The sequence below is a fragment of the Lolium perenne genome, chromosome 4 (genome assembly GCF_019359855.2).
Source record: "Lolium perenne isolate Kyuss_39 chromosome 4, Kyuss_2.0, whole genome shotgun sequence".
In the NCBI taxonomy this organism is placed as follows: domain Eukaryota; kingdom Viridiplantae; phylum Streptophyta; class Magnoliopsida; order Poales; family Poaceae; genus Lolium; species Lolium perenne.
The window spans coordinates 307,909,125-307,935,724 of NC_067247.2; the positions used below are offsets into that span (position 1 = coordinate 307,909,125).

Here is a 26,600-nt window from a genome sequence, read left to right on the forward strand (position 1 = left end):
TAACTTGAAGGTGGACTTTTTAGGCATAGATGCATGCTGGATAGCGGTCTATGTACTTTGTCGTAATGCCCAATTAAATCTCACTATACTCATCATATCATGTATGTGCATGGTCATGCCCTCTCTATTTGTCAATTGCCCAACTGTAATTTGTTCACCCAACATGCTTATTCTTATGGGAGAGACACCACTAGTGAACTGTGGACCCTGGTCCATTCTTTTAATCGAATACAATCTACTGCAATACTTGTTCTACTATTTTCTGCAAACAATCATCATCCACACTATACATCTAATCCTTTGTTACAGCAAGCCGGTGAGATTGACAACCTCACCGTTTCGTTGGGGCAAAGTACTTTGGTTGTGTTGTGCAGGTTCCACGTTGGCGCTGGAATCCTTGGTGTTGTGCCGTACTACATCTCGCCACCATCAACCTTCAACGTGCTTCTTGGCTCCTACTGGTTCGATAAACCTTGGTTTCTTACTGAAGGAAAACTTGCCATTGTACGCATCACACCTTCCTCTTGCGGTTCCCAACGGACGCGTGTTGTACGCGTATCAAGCAGATTTTCTGGCGCCGTTGCCAGGGAGATCAAGACACGCTGCAAGGGGAGTCTCCACTTCCAATCTCTTTACTTTGTTTTTGTCTTGCTTTATTTTATTTACTACTTTGTTTGTTGCATTATATCAAAATACAAAAAATTAGTTGCTAGCTTTACTTTATTTACTGTCTTGTTTGCATACTCTGTATCAAAAACATACAAAAATTAGTTACTTGCATTTACTTTATCTAGTTTGCTTTATTTACTGTTGCTAAAATGGGTACTCCTGAAAATACTAAGTTGTGTGACTTCACAACCACAAATAATAATGATTTCTTATGCACACCTATTGCTCCACCTGCTACTACAGCGGAATTCTTTGAAATTAAACCTGCTTTACTAAATCTTGTTATGCGAGAGCAATTTTCTGGTGTTAGTTCTGATGATGCTGCTGCCCATCTCAATAATTTTTTTGAATTATGTGAAATGCAAAAGTATAAAGATGTAGATGGTGACATTATAAAATTACAATTGTTTCCTTTCTCATTAAGAGGAAGAGCTAAAGATTGGTTGCTATCTCTGCCTAAGAATAGTAATGATTCATGGACTAAATGCAAGGATGCTTTTATTGGTAGATATTATCCTCATGCTAAAATTATATCTTTGAGAAGTAGCATAATGAATTTTAAACAATTGGATAATGAGCATGTTGCACAAGCTTGGGAAAGAATGAAATCTTTGGTTAAAAATTGCCCAACCCATGGACTGACTACTTGGATGATCATCCAAACCTTTTATGCAGGACTGAATTTTTCTTCACGGAACCTATTGGATTCAGCTGCTGGAGGTACCTTTATGTCCATCACTCTTGGCGAAGCAACAAAGCTTCTTGATAATATGATGATTAATTACTCTGAATGGCACACGGAAAGGGCTCCACAAGGTAAGAAGGTAAATTCTGTCGAAGAAACCTCTTCCTTGAGTGATAAGATTGATGCTATTATGTCTATGCTTGTGAATGATAGGACAAATGTTGATCCTAATAATGTTCCGTTAGCTTCATTGGTTGCTCAAGAAGAACATGTTGATGTAAACTACATTAAAAATAATAATTTCAACAACAATGCTTATCGGAACAATTCTAGTAACAACTATAGGCCATATCCTTATAATAATGGCAACGGTTATGGTAATTCTTATGGAAATTCTTACAATAATAATAGGAATACACCCCCTGTACTTGAAGCCATGCTTAAAGAGTTTATTAGTACACAAACTGCTTTTAACAAATCTGTTAAAGAAAAGCTTGGGAAAATTGATATACTTGCTTCTAAAGTCGATAGTCTTGCTGCTGATGTTGATCTTTTGAAATCGAAAGTTATGCCTAATGAAAATCATAATAATAAAATTGCTACTACAGCAAACGCCATCCAAGTTAGAATTAATGAGAATATAAGATTGATGGCCGAATTGCGTGCTAGGTGGGAGAAAGAAGAAAACGCTAAAGAAGATAATATAGCTAAAGTTTGGACTATTACCACCACTAGTAACGCTAATGTTTCACATGTTTCTGCACCTCCTACTAATAATGGTAAAAGAATTGGTGTTGGCAATGTTTCCACTTCTAATGCAAAGCGCGAAAAACTGCCTGAAACTGCTAAAACTGCTGAAACTGCCTGTGATAAAACTGCTGAAATTTTTTCCAACATTGGGGATGATGATCCCACTGCTTTAGATCATAATGGTTTGGATTTTGATGATTGCCACATCTCTGAAGTTATAAAGTTCTTACAAAAACTTGCTAAGAGTCCTAATGCTAGTGCTATAAACTTGGCTTTCACGAAACGCATCACAAATGCTCTCATAAAAGCTAGAGAAGAGAAACTAGAACGCGAAACCTCTATTCCTAGGAAGCTAGAGGATGGTTGGGAGCCCATCATTAAGATGAAGGTCAATGACTTTGATTGTAATGCTTTATGTGATCTTGGTGCAAGTATTTCCGTTATGCCTAGAAAGATCTATAATATGCTTGACTTGCCACCATTGAGAAATTGTTATTTGGATGTTAATCTTGCTGATAACTCTACAAAGAAACCTTTGGGGAGAGTTGATAATGTTCGCATTACCGTTAACAATAACCTTGTCCCCATTGATTTTGTTGTCTTGGATATTGAATGCAATGCATCTTGTCCCATTATATTGGGAAGACCTTTTCTTCGAACTGTTGGTGCTATCATTGATATGAAGGAAGGTAATATTAAATATCAATTTCCTCTCAAGAAAGGTATGGAACACTTCCCTAGAAAGAGAATGAAGTTACCTTTTGATTCTATTATTAGAACAAATTATGATGTTGATACTTCGTCTCTTGATAATACTTGATATACACTTTCTGCGCCTAGCTGAAAGGCGTTAAAGAAAAGCGCTTATGGGAGACAACCCATGATTTTACTACTGCACTTTTATTTTATATTTGAGTCTTGGAAGTTGTTACTACTGTAGCAACCTCTCCTTATCTTAGTTTTGTGCATTGTTGTGCCAAGTAAAGTCGTTGATAGTAAGGTTCATACTAGATTTGGATTACTGCGCAGAAACAGATTTCTTTGCTGTAACGAATCTGGGCCTAATTCTCTATAGGTAACTTAGAAAATTATGCCAATTTACGTGAGTGATCCTCAGATATGTACGCAACTTTCATTAAATTTGAGCATTTTCATTTGAGCAAGTCTGGTGCCTCTTAGAAATTCGTATTTACGGACTGTTCTGTTTTGACAGATTCTGCCTTTTATTTCGCATTGCCTGTTTTGCTATGCTTGATGGATTTTTCGATTCCATTGACTTTCAGTAGCTTTGTGCAATGTCCAGAAGTGTTAAGAATGATTGTGTCACCTCTGAACATGTAAATTTTGATTGTGCACTAACCCTCTAATGAGTTGTTTTGAGTTTGGTGTGGAGGAAGTTTTCAAGGATCAAGAGAGGGAGATGATACAATATGATCAAGGAGAGTGAAAGCTCTAAGCTTGGGGATGCCCCGGTGGTTCACCCCTGCATATTTCAAGAAGACTCAAGCGTCTAAGCTTGGGGATGCCCAAGGCATCCCCTTCTTCATCGACAACATTATCAGGTTCCTCTAGTGAAACTATATTTTTATTCCATCACATCTTATGTACTTTGCTTGGAGTGTCGGTTTGTTTTTGTTTTTGTTTTGTTTGAATAAAATGGATCCTAGCATTCTTTGTGTGGGAGAGAGACACGCTCCGCTGTTGCATATGGACAAATATGTCCTTAGGCTTTACTCATAGTATTCATGGCGAAGGTTGAATCTTCTTCGTTAAATTGTTATATGGTTGAAAACGGGAAATGATACATGTAGTAATTGGTAAAATATCTTGGATAATTTGATACTTGGCAATTGTTGTGCTCATGTTTAAGCTCTTGCATCATATACTTTGTACCTAGTAATGAAGAAATACATAGAGTTTGCTAAAATTTGGTTTGCATAATTGGTCTCTCTAAGGTCTAGATAATTTCTAGTATTGGGTTGAACAACAAGGAAGACGGTGTAGAGTCTTATAATGTTTACAATATGTCTTTTATGTTAGTTTTGCTGCACCGGTTCATCCTTGTGTTTGTTTCAAATAACCTTGCTAGCCTAAGCCTTGTATCGAGAGGGAATACTTCTCATGCATCCAAAATCCTTGAGCCAACCACTATGCCATTTGTGTCCACCATACCTACCTACTACATGGTATTTCTCCGCCATTCCAAAGTAAATTGCTTGAGTGCTACCTTTAAAATTTCTATCCTTTACCTTTGCAATATATAGCTCATGGGACAAACAGCCTAAAAACTATTGTGGTATTGAATATGTACTTATGCACTTTATCTCTTATTAAGTTGCTTGTTGTGCGATAACCATGTTCCTGGGGACGCCATCAACTACTCTTTGTTGAATATCATGTGAGTTGCTATGCATGTCCGTCTTGTCTGAAGTAAGGGAGATTTACCACTAGAATGGTTAGAGCATGCATAATGTTAGAGAAGAACATTGGGCCGCTAACTAAAGCCATGATCCATGGTGGAAGTTTTAGTTTTGGACAAATATCCTCAATCTCATATGAGAAAATTAATAATTGTTGAATGCTTATGCATAAAAGAGGAGTCCATTATCTGTTGTCTATGTTGTCCCGGTATGGATGTCTAAGTTGAGAATAATCAATAGCGAGAAATCCAATGCGAGCTTTCTCCTTAGACCTTTGTACAGGCGGCATAGAGGTACCCCTTTGTGACACTTGGTTAAAACATATTTATTGCGATGATAATCCAGGTAATCCGAGCTAATTAGGACAAGGTGCGGGCACTATCAGTATACTATGCATGAGGCTTGCAACTTGTAGGATATAATTTACATGATGCATATGCTTTATTACTACCGTTGACAAAATTATTTCTTGTTTTCAAAATCAAAGCTCTAGCACAAATATAGCAATCAATGCTTCCCTCTGCGAAGGGCCTTTCTTTTACTTTTATGTTGAGTCAGTTCACCTATTTCTCTCCACCTCAAGAAGCAAACACTTGTGTGAACTGTGCATTGATTCCTACATACTTGCATATTGCACTTGTTATATTACTTTGCATTGACAACTATCCATGAGATATACATGTTACAAGTTGAAAGCAACCGCTGAAACTTAATCTTCCTTTGTGTTGCTTCAATACCTTTACTTTGAATTATTGCTTTATGAGTTAACTCTTATGCAAGACTTATTGATGCTTGTCTTGAAAGTACTATTCATGAAAAGTCTTTGCTATATGATTCATTTGTTTACTCATTTCATTTACCATTGTTTTGATCGCTGCATTCATTACATATGCTTACAATAGTATGATCAAGGTTATGATGGCATGTCACTCCAGAAATTATCTTTGTTATCGTTTACCTGCTCGGGACGAGCAGGAACTAAGCTTGGGGATGCTGATACGTCTCCGACGTATCGATAATTTCTTATGTTCCATGCCACATTATTGATGATATCTACATGTTTTATGCATACTTTATGTCATATTTATGCATTTTCCGGCACTAACCTATTAACGAGATGCCGCAGAGCCAGTTGCTGTTTTCTGCTGTTTTTGGTTTCAGAAATCCTAGTAAGGAAATATTCTCGGAATTGGACGAAATCAACGCCCAGGGGCCTATTTTCACACGAAGCTTCCAGAAGACCGAAGGAGAGACGAAGTGGGGCCACGGGGCGCCGCCACACTAGGGCGGCGCGCCCCAGGGGGGCCGCGCGGCCCTAGCGTGTGGGCCCCCGTGACGCCTCCTGACCTATCTCCTCCGCCTACTTAAAGCCTTCATCGCGAAACCCCCAGTACCGAGAGTCACGATACGGAAAACCTTCCAGAGACGCCGCCGCCAATCCCATCTCGGGGGATTCAGGAGATCGCCTCCGGCACCCTGCCGGAGAGGGGAATCATCTCCCGGAGGACTCTTCACCGCCATGGTCGCCTCCGGAGTGATGAGTGAGTAGTTCACCCCTGGACTATGGGTCCATAGCAGTAGCTAGATGGTCGTCTTCTCCTAATTGTGCTTCATTGTCGGGTCTTGTGAGCTGCCTAACATGATCAAGATCATCTATCTGTAATGCTATATGTTGTGTTTGTTGGGATCCGATGGATAGAGAATACTATGTTATGTTGATTATCAATCTATGACCTATGTGTTGTTTATGATCTTGCATGATCTCCGTTATTAGTAGAGGCTCTGGCCAAGTTTTTACTCTTAACTCCAAGAGGGATTATTTATGCTCGATAGTGGGTTCATGCCTCCATTAAATGCAGGACGTGTGAGAAAGTTCTAAGGTTGTGGATGTGCTGTTGCCACGAGGGCTCAAACATCGATGCTCTGTGCGAGGATGTCGTTGTTGATGACAGTACGCACCAGACGTGATGCAATTGTCTGTTGTTTGCAACTTAATACTGGAAGGGGTTCGGATGATAACCTGAAGGTGGACTTTTTAGGCATAGATGCATGCTGGATAGCGGTCTATGTACTTTGTCGTAATGCCCAATTAAATATCACTATACTCATCATATCATGTATGTGCATGGTCATGCCCTCTCTATTTGTCAATTGCCCAACTGTAATTTGTTCACCCAACATGCTTATTCTTATGGGAGAGACACCACTAGTGAACTGTGGACCCCGGTCCATTCTTTTAATCGAATACAATCTACTGCAGTACTTGTTCTACTGTTTTCTGCAAACAATCATCATCCACACTATACATCTAATCCTTTGTTACAGCAAGCCGGTGAGATTGACAACCTCATTGTTTCGTTGGGGCAAAGTACTTTGGTTGTGTTGTGCAGGTTCCACGTTGGCGCCGGAATCCCTGGTGTTGCGTCGCACTACATCTCGCTGCCATCAACCTTCAACGTGCTTCTTGGCTCCTACTGGTTCGATAAACCTTGGTTTCTTACTGAGGGAAAACTTGCCGCTGTACGCATCACACCTTCCTCTTGGGGTTCCCAACGGACGCGTGATGTACGCGTATCAGCAAACAGTTCTAAATATGCTTTATTGCAAATTCTTGTATTGTCATCAAACACCAAAAAGGGGGAGATTGAAAGAGCAAGATCCATATCCCGTGTTTTGTGTGTTTGATGACAATACTTGAATGTATTTAACCGTGCGCAAAGATTGTCTTTGATAGATTTGCAAGTGTACGGTGCCCTCGCTGAACACATTATGATCGGAGGACTGAAGCGTAGCTCTTAGGTTTTCTGGTTTTGCGTGTGTGTCGCGAGGTGACATGGTAGGAGAGGAAAAGAGGAAAAAGCAGTTTCAGCCAAAGCGGTACTACCGGTACCAGGAGCGGTAGTACCGCTACCCTACTGGTACCGCTATGCCGTACCGCTCTGGAGGTTTCTCACGCAAATGTCTCACAGAACAAGTTACGGTACCTTTGCGGTACCTTGAGCGGTAGTACCGCCTAAGGTACCGCTTAAGTACCGTAACTTAAGTTACGGCAGTACCGCTTCGGTACCGCTGCGGTACCGCTTGGGATCCAGTAAGCTCTGGAGGCCATTGCGGTACCTCGAGCGGTACCACTATGTGTCCACGTGGACAAGTTCTGTGGGGATTTCGAATCCAGAGCGGTAGTACCGCTTACCAAAGCGGTAGTACCAAGCGGTACTACCGCTTAGGTAGAAACTGCACATAACGGTTGGATTTGAGGAGACCTATATAAAGCCCCCTTCTTCCCCAGCTCGTTTTTTTAGCTCTTCTCTCTCTCTCCTCCATTTGTTGATGAGCTCAAACTGAGTGGATCTTCCTACCTACCAATCAATCTTTCTCATACTTTGAGGAGTGGTGGAGGAGACACCGATCTATCGTTCTACCAAGAGAGATTTCACCAATTCGTGGTAGTCCTTAGTGGATCTTGTTGGTAGGGTTCCTATGGTGGGATCTTGGAAGAAGTGCACCTATGGAGGCTAGCTTGGTGTTGTGCTAGCCCCATAGGTTGTTGGGAGCCTCCTAGTGTTGTGGAGCTCGCTCCAACCTTGTGAAGGAACCACCGCCTCGACCGGTGCCATAGTGGAGAAGGGGGAGCCCCTTCGTGGAGCTCTCTCGAGGAAGAAGGTGAGGCCTTCCTTCGTGGTGTGGCCGCCTAGCCTCTTGTGTGAGGCTAGCACCTCCTCAACGCAGACGTACTCCCTTTTGTGGGAGGAACTACGGGAAACAAACCTCGCCTCGTCTCCGCGCCCTCCGGTTGTCCAGCTCCTTACTCTTACTATCTTGCTTGGTTCCTTTACTTGTTGCACTTGTCTAGGATCATACTAGGATCACCTTGAGCATCAAAGCTATCACATTTACTTCCGTTGCACTAAAAATTGAAAAAGGCTAAAACTTTGCGTAGCGTCCATTCACCCCCTCTTATTTGCTATGATCCATTCACGTATGTCTACTACAACGTCTCAAGTGAGAGAGGGGCAAGGACGGCGGCGCATCTTCGATTCGCTCGAGTGCTTGTAGTCATTGTATGTGGTCCAAGAACATGTTTGTAATTTTTATTACTTTTAGATATTTCTTGTACCGATGTTGAGTATTATGAATAGATTGGTGGACTTTTCGAAAACAAAATTAATTACCCGTGAATTTAGCTGGTTAGGTTCTATGTGGTGGAATCTTCTCACAAGTCGTAGACTACACCCTCTGAGGTTCTCATATGCATAGGGTATGTGTGCCTACTTTCATAGTGGTGCACGCGACTTTCATGTAAGATTGCAAATTATAATGTTAGTCAAAGCATATACCATTGACGGTCTTTGATGGTGGATGCACCGCCATCCATCCAACTGCAAGGTCCATAAACACTAAAACCTCCAAAGTTCTTATCCTAAGGTCTACCACTGCATATAGAATACCATAGGTGAAGATAAGATCTTTTCTTATGCAATCACATCTAGAGAATACAAGAGATTATATTAATAATATGTTTTTCTTAGTGTCATTTCTAGCCGTTATGATTGCGTGTATATGAAAACAATGGTGATTAAATTTTATTAGAAAAGTGTGAGTAAAATACTGGTATGATGAAGAGAAATGTCTTACCTTCACTTGGCGAGCTATCTGTAACCTCATACCTAACATAAAGAAACCATATTTGTTCTTGATACGGCCAAAACTTATCTACTTTCCCGAACACTTTTGTTGTTGTTTGCCCTCTATCTTGTGTGTTTTGAATACAACTAATGCGGACTAACGTTGTTTTCAGCAGAATTGCTCTCGTGTCTCATTTTTGTGCAGAAATCCAACTTTCAGGAAAATTTCCAGAAAATATAGAAAAACTCATATTTCACCTGTAGACTCCCGGAGCCCAAAGACGAGACGGAGGGGACCACGAGGGGCCCACACCTACCCTTGGCGCAGGCCATGCCTTGGCCGCGCCAAGGGGTGGTCTGGCCGCCTCTTCCACCCCCTCGACCTCTCCTTCGCATTATATAAGCCTCCTGACCTGAAAACCGGGGGGAGGGGGGCGACGTTTTTCCAGAAAGAGTTCCATGCTCCGCCGCCACCAGAAACCACAATCCGGGGACCAGAAACTCCGTTCTGGCACCCTGCCAGGACGGGAATTTGGAGGGGATCATCACCATCGCCATCACCGATGCCTCTCCATCAACCATCCATGATTCCCCCATCTACGTGTGAGTAATTCCCCGTTGTAGGCTGTAGGGGATGGTAGGGATTCGATGAGATTGGTCATGTAATAGCTATAAGATTGTTATTGGCATAGTGCCTAGTATCATTTGTTAGTATTTTTGACATTGTTGCAACTTGTTGTGCTTAATGCTTGCCACTTTGGGCCCGAGTGCCATGATCTCAAATCTGAACAGGTTATTGATTCGTGCTGATAGTTATTTTTTTGATCATATTTGTAAGTTGTATGCACATATTGTTGTCCGGAACCCGAGGCCCAAAATGACAATAACTGGGATAACCGGAGGGGGTGACTATGATGTGAGGATCACGTGTGTTCACAGAGTGTTAATGCTTTGCTCTGGTACTCTATTAAAAGGAGTACCTTAATTACCAGTAGTTTTCCTAGAGGCCCTGCTGCAACGGGCTGGTAGGACAAAAAATGTCGTGCAAGTTTCTCATTGCGAGCACGCATGACTAAATAGGAACACGTGCCTATGGTTATATTATACTAGGATGCTTATATTATTATTATTTGCAATGCCCAAGTATTGCTATTATATGGACTTTCTCATTCATGCAGCGCCCGTTCATCCATCCCTGTGCCTACATTATTTTAATCCTGTTGTCTACTGCAATCATCACTACTGCTGTTTTTATTTCGCTACTGTTGTTACTTCACTACTACCACTGATATAAAACTGTTACTACTGATAAACTGTTGTGAGCAAGTCTATTTTTAGGTGTGAATTGACAACTCATCTGTTAAAACTTATAAATATTATTTGGCTCCCCTTGTGTCGAATCAATAAATTTGGGTTTTACTTCCTTCTAAGACTGTTGTGATCTCCTATACTTGTGGGTTGTCAGTTCTCCCTTTCTCTCCCCTTCAAATCACCGATTTTTTCACCTTGTTCTACTCATAAAAGATTGACATCATCCTACCATACTTGCCTTAATGCCACCGATTTGACTGACCATCGACAAAGATGACATGGCGTGCTCTACCGTGTACATCATGTGTTAAGTATCTTCAATGTATTTAGCATCTCTCTATTCCAAACATAAGACGTTTTACCAAACTTAGTTTGCTAAAACGCTCTTATATTATGAAATGGAGGTAGTACCATTTACCATGAAGTATAGCATTTGCAATGCATATTTTATGTTTCTTTAGGGGTAGTGTGCTTTTATGCATAATAACTAGCCAAACCATCTTTCAAGGCCAACTTTTTCTATGGAATCATCTTCGGGCCGACTTTTGCAGCCTGTTAATATCTGGGCCGGAATTTGGTTAGCGGGCAACATCTTGGAGGTCCAAGCCGCTACCGGTGATTCGGCCCAGCCCGGCTGTACTGAGAACCCGGGCCCACAGGACCGAGATTCTGGCGGGTCCCGATTCCGCCCCGGACGAAACGACGGGGACAGGACAGGTGTGTTGATACCCCATCTGCACCCGGCACTCATCTCCCTCCTCCCCTCTGCCCTTCCTCTCCAACCGCGGCGCCACCCATCGCACAGGTAATTGCTCCTCCCCCTCCTCCGCCCCCAATTCCCCTCCGGTCGTCTCTGAATCGCAGTTAGGTCTCGCAGCTTGCTCGATTAGACGCATACTGGTGCTCAAATCATCGAATGATATAGCTAGGTTGTGTCTACCGTCGGATCTCCTTTCTCGGATTCCTGGGGCCGTCGTATGGCGATGTATGCGCTGACCATGATTACACTCGTGGGCGCCGAATTCGATGCCCCTGAATCGCCACCTTTTGATCCACACCGAATGAATCAATTCTTCCCCAATGTAATATGGAAATGGGGTAAATAGGGGGGGGACTGGATGCCCCTGTTACTGTCACCCACAATTTGTTCGATCACACTGCATCATTTAAGGGCCTGTGGGCGGTATCTGTTGGACATTGCAGCAGCCGCGTGCGGTGGGGTGGTTCCGCGCAGCAATGGCGAGGAGGCAGCACATCACGATATTCACCACGGCGAGCCTGCCGTGGATGACCGGCACCGCCGTCAACCCCCTGTTCCGCGCGGCCTACCTCGCCAAGGCCGGGGAATGGGAGGTTACGCTGGTGGTGCCGTGGCTCTCAAAGGGGGACCAGGTGCTGGTTTATCCTAACAAGATGAAATTCGGCTCGCCGGCGGAACAAGAGGGCTATGTGCGGCGGTGGCTTGAGGAGCGGACCGGGCCGTTGCCGAGGTTCAACATAAATTTCTATCCCGCCAAGGTAAATTTCAACAGATTGCCAAGATATGTCATCATCATCTCCTGTTATCATGATGAAATATTGTGATTAAGTGCATGTCATATTACTACTTGCTTAAATGTTTAAACCAAGCCTCCCACTCCATTCGAGACGCAAAAGTACATCAGGAGTACTGGCGTTTGGGCTCATCTATGCAACTGCACAGACATATCTGTGAGCTTATCTTAGTTATGGAACTAAAATGGAGTAGAATGTTATTTTCTGCTTCTTTGTTGGATACTAAAAATTATTACCCAAGTGGAGTAGTAGACAGTAAGTGCTGTTTTTTTTTGAAGCTTTTATGTATCCTGCACATTCAGTGCTGTAATTAGTAGCGAAGTGGAGATTCAACATAAATTTCTATCCCGCCAAGGTAAATTTTAACAGATCGCCAAGATATATTATCATTATCTCCTGTTATCATGATGAAATACTAAATTGCATGCTTATAGTTTACTGTATAGGTGCATGTCATATAGTTTACTTCTTGCTTGAAAGCTAAAAAAAGCCTACCACTCTATTTGAGGCGCAAAAATATGTTTCACCTACTGGTGTTTGGGCTCATCTATGCAACTGTACAATCATCTCCGTGCTTTATGTTAGTTGTGGAACTAAAATGGAGTAGAATGCAGTTGTAGCATCGTCTGCCTCTTTGGCTGATACTAATTTTTTTTAGCGAAGTAAAGTAGTAGATAGTAAGATGGTGATTTAACAGATCGCCAAGATATATAATTATCTCATGTTACCATGATGAAATATTGAAGTGCATGTCATATAGTTTACTATATAGGTGCATGTCATATAGTTTACTGCTTGCTTTAAAGTTGAAACCAAGCCTCCCACTCCATTCAAGATGCAAAATACATCAGGAGTTCTGGCATCTGGGCTCATGTATGCAACTGTACAGGCATCTCTGTGAGCTTATCTTAGTTGTGGAAGTAAAAAGGAGTAGAATGCTATTTTCTGCCCTCTTTGTTGGATATTAAAAAGTATTAGCAAAGTAGAGTAGTACATGGTGATTTATTTTTGAAGCGTTTATGCATCCTGCACTTTCAGTGCTGTGATTAGCAGCGAACTTGTGGTAGTAGAGCATAGGACGAGCAGAAACTGAGAAGCACTGCAAGTACATAATTTGTGTTCACCCCTTTAATGATAGAGCAGTAAACTGAGCGTAGAAGGAGAGGGGAAGGAAATTATCTAATGGTATAAAACATTTTTTATCTTTTGATAGCATGGTGACTAATATGATTATGAACATACACAGTTCTCTACGGATAAAAGAAGCATTCTACCTGTTGGGGATATAACCGAGACCATATCTGATGAGAGAGCAGATATTGCAGTTCTAGAAGAGCCAGAACATCTTACATGGTACCATCATGGACGGAGGTGGAAAACCAAATTCCGTAAAGTTATAGGTGTTGTTCACACCAATTATCTGGAATACGTGAAGAGGGAGAGAAATGGGTACCTTCAGGCATTTCTCTTAAAATATATCAATTCTTGGGTCACCGACATCTATTGCCATAAGGTTAGCAGTTTTACTTTCTATTCTGTCTACTTCTCATTTTATTTCAAGGTTTTGATTAAGTATTAACACCCAGTTGGTTTTATACAACCTACTAGTTTTCCAGTTTCTGTGAGCTGGATGTAACATGGACAGTATCACTGGCATTATCATGTTTGCATAGTGTTTGATGTTATTGTCTAGCTAGGGTCTGTCTCACTTTCTATGCACTGGCATAATGCACTGCTGTAATGCATTCATGAACAATAATTTATACATATTTTGTATTGGTACACGAACATCATATTTTCATAATTTGATATGCAAAGATGTGCTCCAATTTTCTCTTCGTTAGGACAATGTACTCTTTAGATTTATTACTTTGCTATGTGCCATTTCTGACTTTTTGTTACTCGCTAATTTTTTCTAGGTTATAAGATTATCGGCAGCAACTCAGGAAGTCCCCAGATCTGTAATTTGTAATGTTCATGGCGTGAATCCCAAATTTATTGAAATTGGCAAATTAAAGCATCGGCAGATTTCTCAAGGAGATCATTCATTCTTCAAGGGTGCATATTATATTGGAAAGATGGTCTGGAGTAAAGGTTACACAGAGCTGCTCCAGCTGCTTCAGAAGCACCAAAAGGAATTGTCTGGACTCAAGATGGAGCTGTATGGCAGTGGAGAAGATTCTGATGGAGTTAAAGCAGCAGCTGAGAAACTCAGTCTAGATGTCAGAGTCTATCCTGGTCGCGACCATGCAGATTCAATATTTCATGAGTGAGTTTCTGTGGTTTTCCTATTATTTTGTTTTTTATTTCCTTAATTTTTTGACCACACAAGTTATTTCATGCAGATAACTTTTTTTAAACCTGAAAGTGCTTTTATGTCATCAATTTACTCCTTATCTAATCTAGTTATATTATGTATTGCTTCAGCTACAAGGTTTTCATAAACCCAAGCACAACAGATGTAGTTTGCACTACAACTGCAGAGGCGTTGGCGATGGGAAAGATCGTGATCTGTGCAAACCATCCTTCAAACGAGTTCTTCAAAAGGTTTCCGAACTGCCACTTGTACAGCACCGAGAAAGAGTTTGTGAGACTAACCATGGCAGCGCTGGCGGGAGAGCCAGTTCCACTGTCAGAGGAAATGAGACACGAGCTTTCCTGGGAGGCAGCGACAGAGAGGTTTGTCAGGGTTGCTGATATCGCACCAGCCACGCCCACGAAGGCACATCCTCCCTCTTCACAGCGTTTTATGTACATCAACCCGGACGAGGTGAAGAAGAACATGGAGGAGGCATCGGCGTTTGTCCATAATACAATCTCTGGGTTTGAGGCTGCCCGCTGGGTGTTTGGTGCGATACCGAATAGCCTGCAGCCCGATGAGCAGCAGCGCAAGGAGCTTGGCTGGAGGCCTCACCAGGGGCTATAGCCTCCTTTGATGCTGCTGACATCGACGGTGCAATCAGGACTAATCGCAGTCCAGTTGGTTGGGCTCAGGGAACTAACTCAGGAACAGAAACATCTGTTTGCTCCAAAAGGATTACAACTTGACAGGCCCTTGTTCTGACTTTCTGGTATTGGTGGAACTGCAATTTCATCTGACGCATCATATCTGGCGGTAATTGTACAGTGTACAGCAGGTGAAGTGCTCTTGTAAACGAGAAAGTTGAAACCCTCGACGACGCTGTGGTCTGGTCGTCATGTAGCACGTGTGCTCTGTAACATGTGACAACAACTGCCGTGTAAAGCTGCTCTTGTTTCGCAACATTCTCTGTGTTGCTGTTCCTTGTCTACTTGAAAAAGTCTTGTGTATTTTCATTTTCCTGTTCCTGTGTGCCACTTGTTAAAACCATTGGAATGCTTTCTGGTGGACTGCGTGCTGAGCAGCAGCAGCAGCAACACCAACCAGCAAGCGATGACGTGAGGCGTCGTCTTTGCTTCTGGTAGCAATTGACCCCCGGTTGGACGCATCATCGGATACATTCTCCGAGTACCTAACACGGCTCCGACCGAAATTCCTTAACCAACTGGTACACGAAAATGTTGGCAAAACACAGTTCAATCATCAACCACACACTGTGTTAATACTCCCCGCTCCAATGACTCCAATGAATAATGTTTATATTATTTCGTAAAAGTCAAACCATGTACAATTTGATTAAGTTTTTGTAAAAAATATCAACTTGTAAAATACAAAAATATACTTCCTCCGATTATATTACTTGATGCAAATATAGATGTATCTATACACGTTTTAGTTGTGGATACATCCACTTTAGCATCAAGTAATATGGACCGGAAGGAGTATCATTAGATACATCATGAAATATATTTTTATATGAAATCTTTAGAATATTATATTTGTTTAGATTTTCTCAAAGTTTGGTTAAACTTTTCTTGACTTGATTTTTCAAAATAAATAAACCTTATTCATTTAAAGGAGGTAGTACCAAATAAGTTGGAGCAGGTCGCTACACAAATATGTATATGTTCTCTATTTTAGCAAAAAAGAACATCAACATATATGATGTGCGCTTGTGGCCAAAACAGACGGGTATATCATATTCCACCAGGCAGAATCTTGCTACAGACGGAGGAATCTGGCGAGAGCAGGAGCAGAGGAAGGAGGATAGGGATAACCACGAGTGAAGAAGAAGAAGACCTGGCTCTGCCTCCGTTTTGGTTCTCTCTCTGTTTTTTCCTCTTCTCTCCGTTTGTTTTCCCGTTCCGCGCAGCAACACCAACACGGTTGCTTCTCCCAGCGGCGGAATCTCCATCTCCCCCACCGCCGCCGCCCGACCGACCGACCGGCTAAGCCGAGGCTAATCCGCGACGGCGCCGTAAACTCCCCAGCTGCCGGACGACGGCGGGCGTGGCGATGGAGGACCGCGTCGCCGAGCGGCGGGTGGGGGACTACATGCTGCTCCGCCAAATCGGGTCGGGGGCCTACTCGCGGGTCTGGCTGGGGAGGCACCTCGCCAGGGGCACCGAGGTCGCCGTCAAGGAGATCGCCATGGAGCGCCTCAGCAGCAAGCTCCGCGACAGCCTCCTCTCCGAGGTCGACATCCTCCGCAGCATCCGACACCCCAACGTCATCGCCCTCCACGACTCCATCCGGGTACCCTCTCTCCCTGCTCCCACCACGCTATCTCCCGCGCACTCGATTTCGATCCGTCTCTCCTGCGTATTGGCCTGTTGCGCCATGAATTGGGGGTTCTGAGTTCGATTTGGGTTCGGGGACGCTTCCTAGGTGGTAGTACTAGAACCCAAGCAAATGATTGACCGGAACTTGATGTCTCTCTCTGATGGTGGAATGATTTAAAGAAATTACACGATTAGAATTAGTAGGCCCCTCATATTTCAGCATGCTGTAAGTGAATCATATTAATACCTCCTCCCTCCTAGTGCTGCTCGGTATTCAGCAAAGATTTAGTTTTTATCCACAATGATTGCAGAACATTATGTCACAGCTGGATGACTCTTTGGACATATCTTAAGTCAAACCTTTTACAACTTTGATTATAAGTATTATTTGAATATTTAGAGTTGGAACTTGTAAATCACATGTGTAGATTTGTCTCGAAAGTATAGTGATCATATAATTTTCTTGCGTGTTTTATACAAATATTATACTCTCTCCGATTCATATTAATTGATTATATTATACTCCCTCCGATGTATCTAGAACTAAAATGTGTCTAGATACATCCATATTAGCGACAATTGATATGAATCGGAGGGAGTAGTGAACATTAATGGTCGAAGGTAAATCTTGAAAATGTCTTATATTTGTGATATGGAGGGAATAACAATTCTTTCATATGATCATACATAAATGTTACTGTAATTGATATGTCGCTGTCTTGTATACTGCTTTTAGGATGGTAAGAGGATATATCTCATATTGGAGTACTGTCGAGGTGGTGACTTGTACTCTTATCTTCTACGGCACAAAAGGGTTCCTGAAGCAGTTGCTAAACATTTCATCCGGCAGCTAGGCAAGCATCTTCCTCAATCCCCTGTCTCTTTGGCATGGTTGATTGATTTCTGTGTGGCTTGTTCGTAATCTCTTGTTTCTGCAGCATGTGGTCTGCAGATGCTTCGTGAAAAGAACGTGGTTCATCGGGATCTTAAACCACAGGTCAGTTTGTCGCTGTTAAGTATTCATTTCCATTGTATCTGTGTATTTCATGACTGGGAGCCGACATGAGAAATATGCTCTCTTTGTATGGTTGCTTGATTTTTTCTAAACCTTTGAATTCTACATTTTGTGTTTGTCCAAACAGAACATTCTTCTTGTTGCAAATAGTGCAACTTCCATCTTGAAGATTGCCGACTTTGGATTTGCAAAGTGAGTTACTTCTGTTCTGTTTCTTTCATTTCCGGGGATAGAATATTAGTTGTTACTTTTCGCACACGACATTTGTTTTGTGAACTGAATTGCAAATCCCTACTTTTATCTATCTTATAGTTAAGCATTGGCATAACACTGCATATCAAAACGTTGGCATACATATTGCTTTCGGTTATCCTTTACACCCTTTTTTCCGTGCTGGTACATCTCTTTTTTGTCGGGTCAATCAGCTTTTGTTAGTTTTTCAACACTATGTGGTTTTATCTTCTCTGAGAGACTAGCACTATGACAACCGGCGTGAACCAGAATACTGGAACGGACACCACGCCATGGCCAAAAGGGTCTGCTCCTTTCTTAACTGATGTGTATCCTGCGGTAGTAGGTTACTATTCTGCTTCAGTTGTAAAATGCACACTATCTAATCCTAACGCTTAATGGGCTTACATCTTTGAATGGTCGATTAATTTTACCTAATTTTAGCAAAAATCTGCAGTATCAAGTTGAAAAGTTGTCATGTCTGCAGTACCTCCTGTGATCAGAAATGATATGTGAACATTGCGGACAAAAGAAGTATCCCACATTTCAGAAGAAAATTTCCACAATAAGCGAAGTTTCTCTGCAAATACTTCGACGGAAAAACATGCTGTACTTCATTTTGAGATGGTTTTAGCAACATTTGAAAATTACACCTGTTTGCAAAACTAGCACCTCAGATTCCTCTCCACACCGATCGATGATGTTTGTATCACGTGGTTTAATAGACTAATGAAGACGTCAACTACCGGATAGCATTTGTATGTCAGGCCTCTGATACTTATCTGTTTTTGTTACATTCATTTATTTGGGTGTATGTGTGTGAGCAGATTCTTGGAGCCTTCTGGTCTAGCCGAAACACTTTGTGGTTCACCACTTTACATGGCTCCAGAAGTCATGCAAGCTCACAAGTATGATGCAAAGGTCAGGGCTTTCTTTTTTGTTTCCCTATGGATTTTGCGAACGACTGTTACGTTTTCTTGACTCTGTTTGTTCTCGATTCCCGACAGAACAGGCAGATCTGTGGAGTGTTGGTATTATTTTATATCAACTTGTTACTGGATCTCCACCTTTTAATGGGGATAATCAAATCCAGGTTTCTCTCTTATTTGTAATATGATATGATTACTTCACGATTCTTGAAATAGTATGTGCCTACAACTGCTAATGGAAAAAATTGTTACTTCATCAGTTGATGAAAAACATACTAAAATCAGGTCAATTACTATTTCCACCTGGTTGTGAGTTGAGCCATGAGTGCATTGACTTGTGCAGAAAGTTACTGCGAATCAATTCAGGTACAAATCATTGTGTATCATATAAACATAATTTATTCATGGATCTTCAGTCACGTCTTTATTTGTTATATTTCTATCTGGTAGAGTGAAGTATTCAGCACACCTAGCAGATATTTGGAAGAACATGAATGGTACCACTCAAGAGTAGATTTAGGCGGCATCATAATTGGCCCCTTTTCCTTCTCTTTGACTTCATTTGAACTTTTCCTGAATTTAGTGTTCAACTTAGCATGCCTCAACAGTTCAGATGATATTTTTTGTAGCACAGAATCAATCATTGTTAAACTAAAGGTCTCTGGGTATTAGAAATCTGTTGTAACAATATGTGAAGTTGTGAAATAGGTTGCAGCAGTGGAAGATCATTCCTTATTAATGCAATATTTGCCTGTGCAAGTATTAATTTCAAAAGTCATCACAAATGTACTGTTTCTCTATTTGAAAATTAGGACTAGTGACCAGTGCTGGGTATAATTAAACGCTGTGAGTTGTTCAGAAGAAATAGATTAAAGCGCATTTATGCAATTTGTTACGATACATAAGAGCGGGTATTAACGACACTAAACTAATCTGTGTATTTGATGCAGTGGAACGCCTTACGGTCGAAGAGTTTGTGAACCATCCATTTCTTTTTGAACATCCTCCAGAGAGAGCCTTGAGGTAATATCTTTGTGTTAATTTTTGCTCTTTGCATCACATCATGCCATGTGTTTGATATTCTGTATCACATCGGCAGTCAGACACCATCAGACACAAGAGATGGCTTTCCCTTCATTAAAAGCAGTCCAACGAGGCTTTCAAGCCAAAGTTCTCAAGAAGATTGCATGCCATTTCCTTTAGACTTGTCAACTGGACAGGATGAGAGTCCTGTTCCTGAGAACAATAGCCCACTGAGATCTGATGGGTTTTCTATAAATAAAAAGTCGGATAAAACTTCGGGTCAGAGCCCATCGAAGCATCCAAGTCTATTCTCCAGATATATTATGGGTAACAATCATGTACCTAGTACTCAACGTCTGGACCATACTGGAAAAAGGACTAAGGAAAGCAAGATTGGTGAAGGAAATGATCCTAAAGGTGGTTATCGAGAAGGTACTCTGTTGTGGTTATCACACGCTTCCTTATCGTCATTATGAATAGTTCTTACTGAATTTATTATTTTGACTTTGTAATGTAGATTCCCCTATCATTGATTCATTAGAGTTTGTAGATCAGGAATATGTCTTTGTGTCTGGACATCAGGAAGGATCCTCTTCTTCAACAAGTGCCTCTCAACAGCGCAACTTGCTATTGAAATATGACAATCCTTCTGTTTCGCCTCCAAAGTTGGTTGCTCCGAGTGCACCGGTGCCAATACATGGCACCACAATAAACAGGCAACAGTCTGCTGGAACTGGTAGCTTGGACAGTCATTGTTCTCCAGTATCTGGTACTTCACAGGGATCTGCTTACCTTAGCGATGGCTTGGATCAACCACCATCTGATTATCTGACCAGGATTAGATTATTGGGGCAGTATGCATCTGCTATAGTGGAGTTGGTCAAAGAAGAGGTAAATTTATCTGCTTGGTGACTTGCTAGTCTCTGTACCCTCCTTGCTTTCCTACTTTATTTCATCTCATCCTCTTGAGATATTGTAACTTTCTGTTCAAATGTCTGTGTGCTTTTCTTACTGCAGCAAAATCTCTTGTATTACATTGATCTGCATGAAGTTTGTTAGTATTTTCTATGCGACTGCTAACTTCACTTTTTATTTTGCTGATCAAACCACCCAAATCTCTGAAGATAAAAGGTGGTAGGCACTTAGAGGCATTCTCTATCCAGCTAATTGTTCTTGCAACATGGAAGCAAGCAATTCACATATGCAATTCCTATGCGGCTTCATCTGCAAGAGAGAGTCCTTCGCACGATATCAATATGGCTGATGATGAGTCCATGCAGATTGAGAGGCAGTTTCTCATTGCTGTTGAATATGCTGAAGAACTTGCCAGCACTGTAGGACAGATACCTGGTACTATACCTTGCTTAGGGCCATGAACCGTTATTATCTGTTGGCAAGACTCTTTTTTTATGCTGATAGTGCGCTGATGCATGCAGATGCTACAGCTATGCCCGATGCGGTCGAAATAATATTTCAATCTGCACTTGAATTTGGAAGGCATGGTGGTGTAAGTGAAGCACTTCCTCTTCCATCCCAGAAAATTCTGTTACCGTTGTTTTACCTTTCGTGCATCTACTTGATTTGTTTTATTTCTGATCTTAAATGGCAGGTTGATGAGATGATGGGGAAAGTTGCAATTGCCGTGTCACGGTATACAAAGGCAATATGCATGCTGCGCTTTCTCCTGATCGAGGCACCCTCGCTCGCCCTCAATCCCCCTTTGTCCCTAACAAGATCTGACCGACACCGACTGCGCTCATACATTGAAGCCCTCAACACTAGGCTTAGCCAATTGCAGTGCCAGGGGAACTGACTGCTGCTGGTGGGTCTTCTTCGGGTCAACTTGTACAATATTCTTTCATTTGTAAATATATTTGTTGGCCCAAACAAGGGCGTGTAAGATAATCATGCTAGAGATGCTACAAGTAGAGAAGGTAGCGGGAATCAAGTGTAACTTGCCCAAACTACTGTCATAACGTGAGCCTTGTGTGTGTGCGTGTGTGTTTTACTTATGCATGGTTTATTCTGTTCCAATTTGAGCTGTAGCTCAAGGATAACCATGGCCATAATGTAAACAGACTGCTTCCTTTTTATTTATTTACTGAGCTCTTACACAACACTGGAGGTGTCCTATTGCCAGTCTATGTTTCGCACTTATGATGCCTGGTTCAATCTACCTTACGCGTGGAAATGGAACTAGTTATTTACTGAGCCAGGAGCAATAAAAACACGAGTAAATTGCACTTTGCATTATGTAGATGGCTGCTTGTGTCATTTGGCCCCACTTTTTTTTTTTTTTTTTTTTTTTTTTTTTTTTTGTAAGTGTTCGACCACAACTTTGGAACTAAACCATCAGTCTCCTCTTTCGTTCATTCTTAGTTTGTAAGCATTATGTTGCTGCGATTAAAACAACAGCCTCTCCTCTTTTTAGTTCCATGATTATGCATCTAGGCATTCTTTTGTGGTGATCAAGACATTAGTTTCTCCTCCTTTCCTTTGGGTGTGCATCTAGTTTGGAAATGCTTTATATGCATACTGCGTTCCTTCATAAGAATCGCTAGCACAATGATGCGGGAGCTGCATATCCTACATGATCTATGGCCCTAACAGCGTCATAAACGATCGTGGAAACCACGGGTAATTCACATGAGTTCAAAAGGGCAAAGTGGTCTAAAGTTTGGTAATCCTTCCGATCCATACTAGTTGTAGTTGATTTAGTACAAAGTTGTTCTAAATCAGCGAGAATTGATATGGATTGGAGGGAGTAGCATACTTGTATTCCAATGTAAGGTGTATGTTCTGTTTTTTTATGAAAAATTACACTCAGTTATCTTTATAAGCTGAGGCACTGGTGAAATTTAATTCGGCTCCTAGGTGCATATGCTCTCTCTATAAAAAAATATTTTTTAAAATGTCAAAAAAATAAAATTACAAAAGTTCTACATGTACATCTCCATAATATATGGGTGTTCGTCAAGTTTCGCGAGGAACCAATATTTTTATGATCTATGTAAAAAAAGGGAAAATTTATCTTCTGAAAAGACTTATTTTTCCATTGAATTTTGTCTTTACACACGCCACGCGTCAAATCGATTTTTCATGAAACGATTTTGTGAATGTGTAGCACGTGAAGATGTACTTGTGAATTTTTCGTTTCAATGTTTTAAAATTTCAAATATGCGTAACATGCATTTTATAATAAGGAAGCATATGCTCCCGTGTACCTGCCGCTAATATAGCCAGACATGCAAAACAGACTCTAATAACCGACAAATGGAAGACCAACAGTAAGGTAAAAATGAACGGCGAGCTGTGAGAGAGCCGTTTGTTCTCACCATGATCAATCTCGAATGTCCGCTAACTGGATCTTTACTCTATCTTCATACACTCTAACACATGAAACTTTGCGGTGATGGAGGAGCGATGATGATGGCTCGGATAGCTCTGGTACTAGTCGTCGCTAAATGGCCAAAAGATCAAATTGTGATTTGTTATTATTTTTTTATGTACTTTGTACCTCCGTCCAGAAATAAGTGTCTTAGTTTTGTCTAAATTCAGATGTATCTAGATATATTTTAGTTGTAGATACATTTGTATCTGAAAAAAATTAAGACACCTATTTTTAAACGGAAGAAGTACTATTAATAGATCGACGATCCTTTAATAAAAAAAGATAAAGATAAAGCCCTGGGCATGTCAATCGGGCTGACGATTTCCCCTCCTCCAGCCTCCAGGAGGAGCAATATTGAACAATGTCTGACCAATCTTCTTCAGAAATCAAGAAACGTATGCTTCTGGAAATTAGTGTCTTCCCAAGTGACATTATCAGGTAAGAGATTCTGGCCATAACTAAAGGACCTTGATGTTACCTTTAAAGTCAACCAATGGGAGATAAGGGTTTGGCACTAGTTTCGGCTAGTTTCCGGCCCACATGTTTTTTCAAAACACTGGATGTATTTTAGCATCTAGTGGTAATAGGTTATAGGAGTATGTAAGCAAAATTGCATACTTTGTGCAAAATAGAAATGTATCGTAAAAATTTTCTTTGCAATTTTCAGAGAATCCCGAGGCCAAAGGCTGACAATTTGTAAGATTGAAACTTTAAGTACCATTTCTCTTTCTGATAAAATTCTTTCCACTTTGTTGTTGTCAGCAATTCTTTCCACTTCTGAGAAAAACTATATGTCTTCCCTTAAGACTCCACTCTAGAGAAGGCAATAGATATAAATCGTATAATGCATGGTCTCTTATTATCATCCTTAGAATTAATACAAATTAGTTAAATTTTAGTAAAAATGATTTTCTAAGGGAAGACATATGGCACAACAGAGAAAATAATATTCTCACATTTTCTAAGAGATTATCCCTTAGCTGAGAGAAGGTAAAATTATCATTCTTATTTCTCTCTCGGCCACCTAAGAAAATCAAGTTTAAACATAAAATAGAGTCTTAAACACTTATACTTGCAGTTTGCATGGACTTGGAAAACTTATTTGGGTCCGCCATTGGGCCAATGGACCAAGTCCGACCCTTCTACCACTCAATCCTTGGTCATTTGTTAAGCCCCCCCCCCCCCCCCAACCCAAACTACAAGAGAATCTCCACTCCCCCCACCCCAAGTGGGCCAGCTTTGCCGGCGATCGTACAGGAAAATAACTTCATTTCTTCCCTCTCCCATCCCACATGTCGGACCGCTGCAGGCACCACCCCTCTCCGACTCTGCCATTTCCCACCATCGGAAATGGCCGGGCCACCGAGCAAACACACACCCAGCCTACCTTGCCATCCACCGACCCTAGTTCCGCCATCGGGAGGCGTCTGCCAATAATTTCGAGGCCCCACGTGATATTCTTGCTTTGCAAGGTGTTCCACATTTTGTCGGCATGGATTCCGACGACAAGAAGATGCTAGCCGCTCAACTAGAGGAAGAGGTCGCTGTTGCTGCCGTTGCCGCTGATGACGATGAGCATATGAAGATCCTATCTTTCCTTCTAGCCATGTACGCCCGGGATTTGAAGCCACGGCAGGGAGGCTCAAGGCTCGCGTGGTGCAAGAGCAAGCCAGGATAGAGGTTGGAGGGCTATTGCATGTTGTACATCGATTACTTTGCCGATGATCCACTGCACGGTGATGTGACATTTTGGCGTCGTTTCAGGATGAACCAGAAGCTATTTATGAATATTGTGTTGGGCATCAAGGAGTATGACACCTACTTCGTTTGCAAGCAAGATTGTGTTAGCACTATTGGCTTTTCCCCGATCCAGAAGTGCACTTCTGCTTTGAGGGTGCTTGCCTATGGAGCTTCAGCTGGTACACAGGATGACTACATGCACATGGCTGAGTCCACTGCCATTGAGTGCATTTATCGGTTCTACATGGCATTGGTGGTATTATTTGGAGAACTTTGCTTGAGAACACCCGCTATAGAAGACATTGCCCGGATCATGGTACAGAATGCAGTAAGAGGATTTTCTAGAATACTTGGAAGCATCGATTGCATGCACTATGCATGGAAGAACTGCGTGTTTGCTTGGTAAGGAATGTAAAAAACGTCACAAAGGAGCCTGCATCGTGGTACTTGAGGCAGTGGTAGATCAAGGTCTGTGGATTTGGCATGCTTTATTCGGTATGGTTGGATATCACAATGACATCAACGTGTTGCTGTGTGCTCTAGTGTACATGTTCGTCAAGCTTGTTGAAGGCCATTCTCCTCTGTATACTACATAGCATATGCCATCGATTCAAGGTGGTCAACATTTATGAAGATAATCTTAGGACCTACTCTAGGAAAGAGCTTGGTTTGCTCAGTGCTAGGAGGCTTGCTGGAAGGATGTCGAGCGAATATTTGATGTGCTCCAAGCTCGATTTTCTATTGTACGATACCCTGCTCTTACCTGGTCAAAAGATCAAGTGACAGACGTGATGACTACGTGTGTGATCTTGCACAACATGATCAATGAGAGTGAGTGAGAGCGTCCAATGCACGACAATAAACCATGCCACACAAAGGGTCCTCTTGCGTATGTTGATCACCAGGTGCCGGTTGTGTTTGGTGCCCTTCACACCATGCGTCAGGAAATCCGAGACTCAGCTACTCATCACCAACTCCAAGACGATTTGGTGGATCATTTGTGGATGCTCAAAGGAGGGGACTAGTTTTATGTGTTTTAAAACTTGTTAAACAAATCTCCTTGTCCCCCCATCACCACCACCACATTCGGTCGGCAAAACGGCTTTGGATGACGTAGAATTGGGTGCGAATGGAGATGCGTTAAATACTGCAATGGTGAAAGGAAATGGATACCGCCTATAGGGGGTGAATAGGAGGTTTAAAACTTTTACGAATATGGCTTAACAAATGCGGAATAAAACTAGCATTTAATTTATCAAGCACAAAACCTATATAATTAGGGTTCACCTATGTGCACAAATAACTTATGCAATACAAGCAACTATGTGATAGAAAGAAATATAACTTCAAGCACGAAGGCTATCACAAAGTAAAGTGCATAAGTAAATGTCTCGGGTATAGGAATAAACGAGGTGACGGGAAGACAACGATGTATCCCGAAGTTCACACTCTTGCGAGTGATCCTCTCCGTCGGAGTAGCGTGGAGGACAAATCACTCCAAACGCCACGAAGGCCTCACCGTATTCTCCTCGAGCCTTCCCACCAAAATGGAAGACCTCGATCCACTATGGGACCTTGAGGGTGGTCACCGAATGTTGTGGGTATACTTTATGGGT

At 41.7% G+C, this 26,600-nt stretch overlaps 2 protein-coding genes across 4 annotated transcripts; both read left to right on the top strand.

Moving 5' to 3' along the window:
• The first annotated feature begins 11,195 nt into the window (after positions 1–11,195).
• On the top strand, positions 11,196–15,335 carry LOC127296055 (digalactosyldiacylglycerol synthase 2, chloroplastic). Of its 2 annotated transcripts, none has more exons than XM_051326085.2 (5): positions 11,196–11,265; positions 11,664–11,978; positions 13,261–13,527; positions 13,934–14,283; positions 14,442–15,335. In XM_051326085.2, exons 2-5 carry the CDS (start codon positions 11,697–11,699, stop codon positions 14,938–14,940), a joined length of 1,398 nt encoding a protein of 465 aa, XP_051182045.1. In that variant the 5' UTR covers positions 11,196–11,265; positions 11,664–11,696; the 3' UTR covers positions 14,941–15,335. The 2 variants fall into 2 exon arrangements, with proteins under 2 accessions (XP_051182045.1, XP_051182044.1); XM_051326084.2 differs by having other exon boundaries at positions 11,203–11,265; positions 11,667–11,978.
• A 796-nt stretch (positions 15,336–16,131) lies between these two features.
• On the top strand, positions 16,132–21,970 carry LOC127296054 (serine/threonine-protein kinase ATG1c). 2 transcript variants are annotated; one of them, XM_051326083.2, is made up of 13 exons: positions 16,132–16,629; positions 17,392–17,509; positions 17,594–17,652; positions 17,798–17,862; positions 18,729–18,822; positions 18,914–18,994; positions 19,091–19,196; positions 19,781–19,853; positions 19,930–20,285; positions 20,404–20,744; positions 20,978–21,203; positions 21,290–21,360; positions 21,463–21,970. In XM_051326083.2, the coding sequence occupies exons 1-13, from the start codon at positions 16,390–16,392 to the stop codon at positions 21,664–21,666; spliced, it is 2,034 nt and encodes a 677-aa protein (XP_051182043.1). In that variant the 5' UTR covers positions 16,132–16,389; the 3' UTR covers positions 21,667–21,970. The 2 variants fall into 2 exon arrangements, with proteins under 2 accessions (XP_051182043.1, XP_051182042.1); XM_051326082.2 differs by having other exon boundaries at positions 16,134–16,629; positions 20,371–20,744.
• The last annotated feature ends 4,630 nt before the right edge of the window (positions 21,971–26,600 follow it).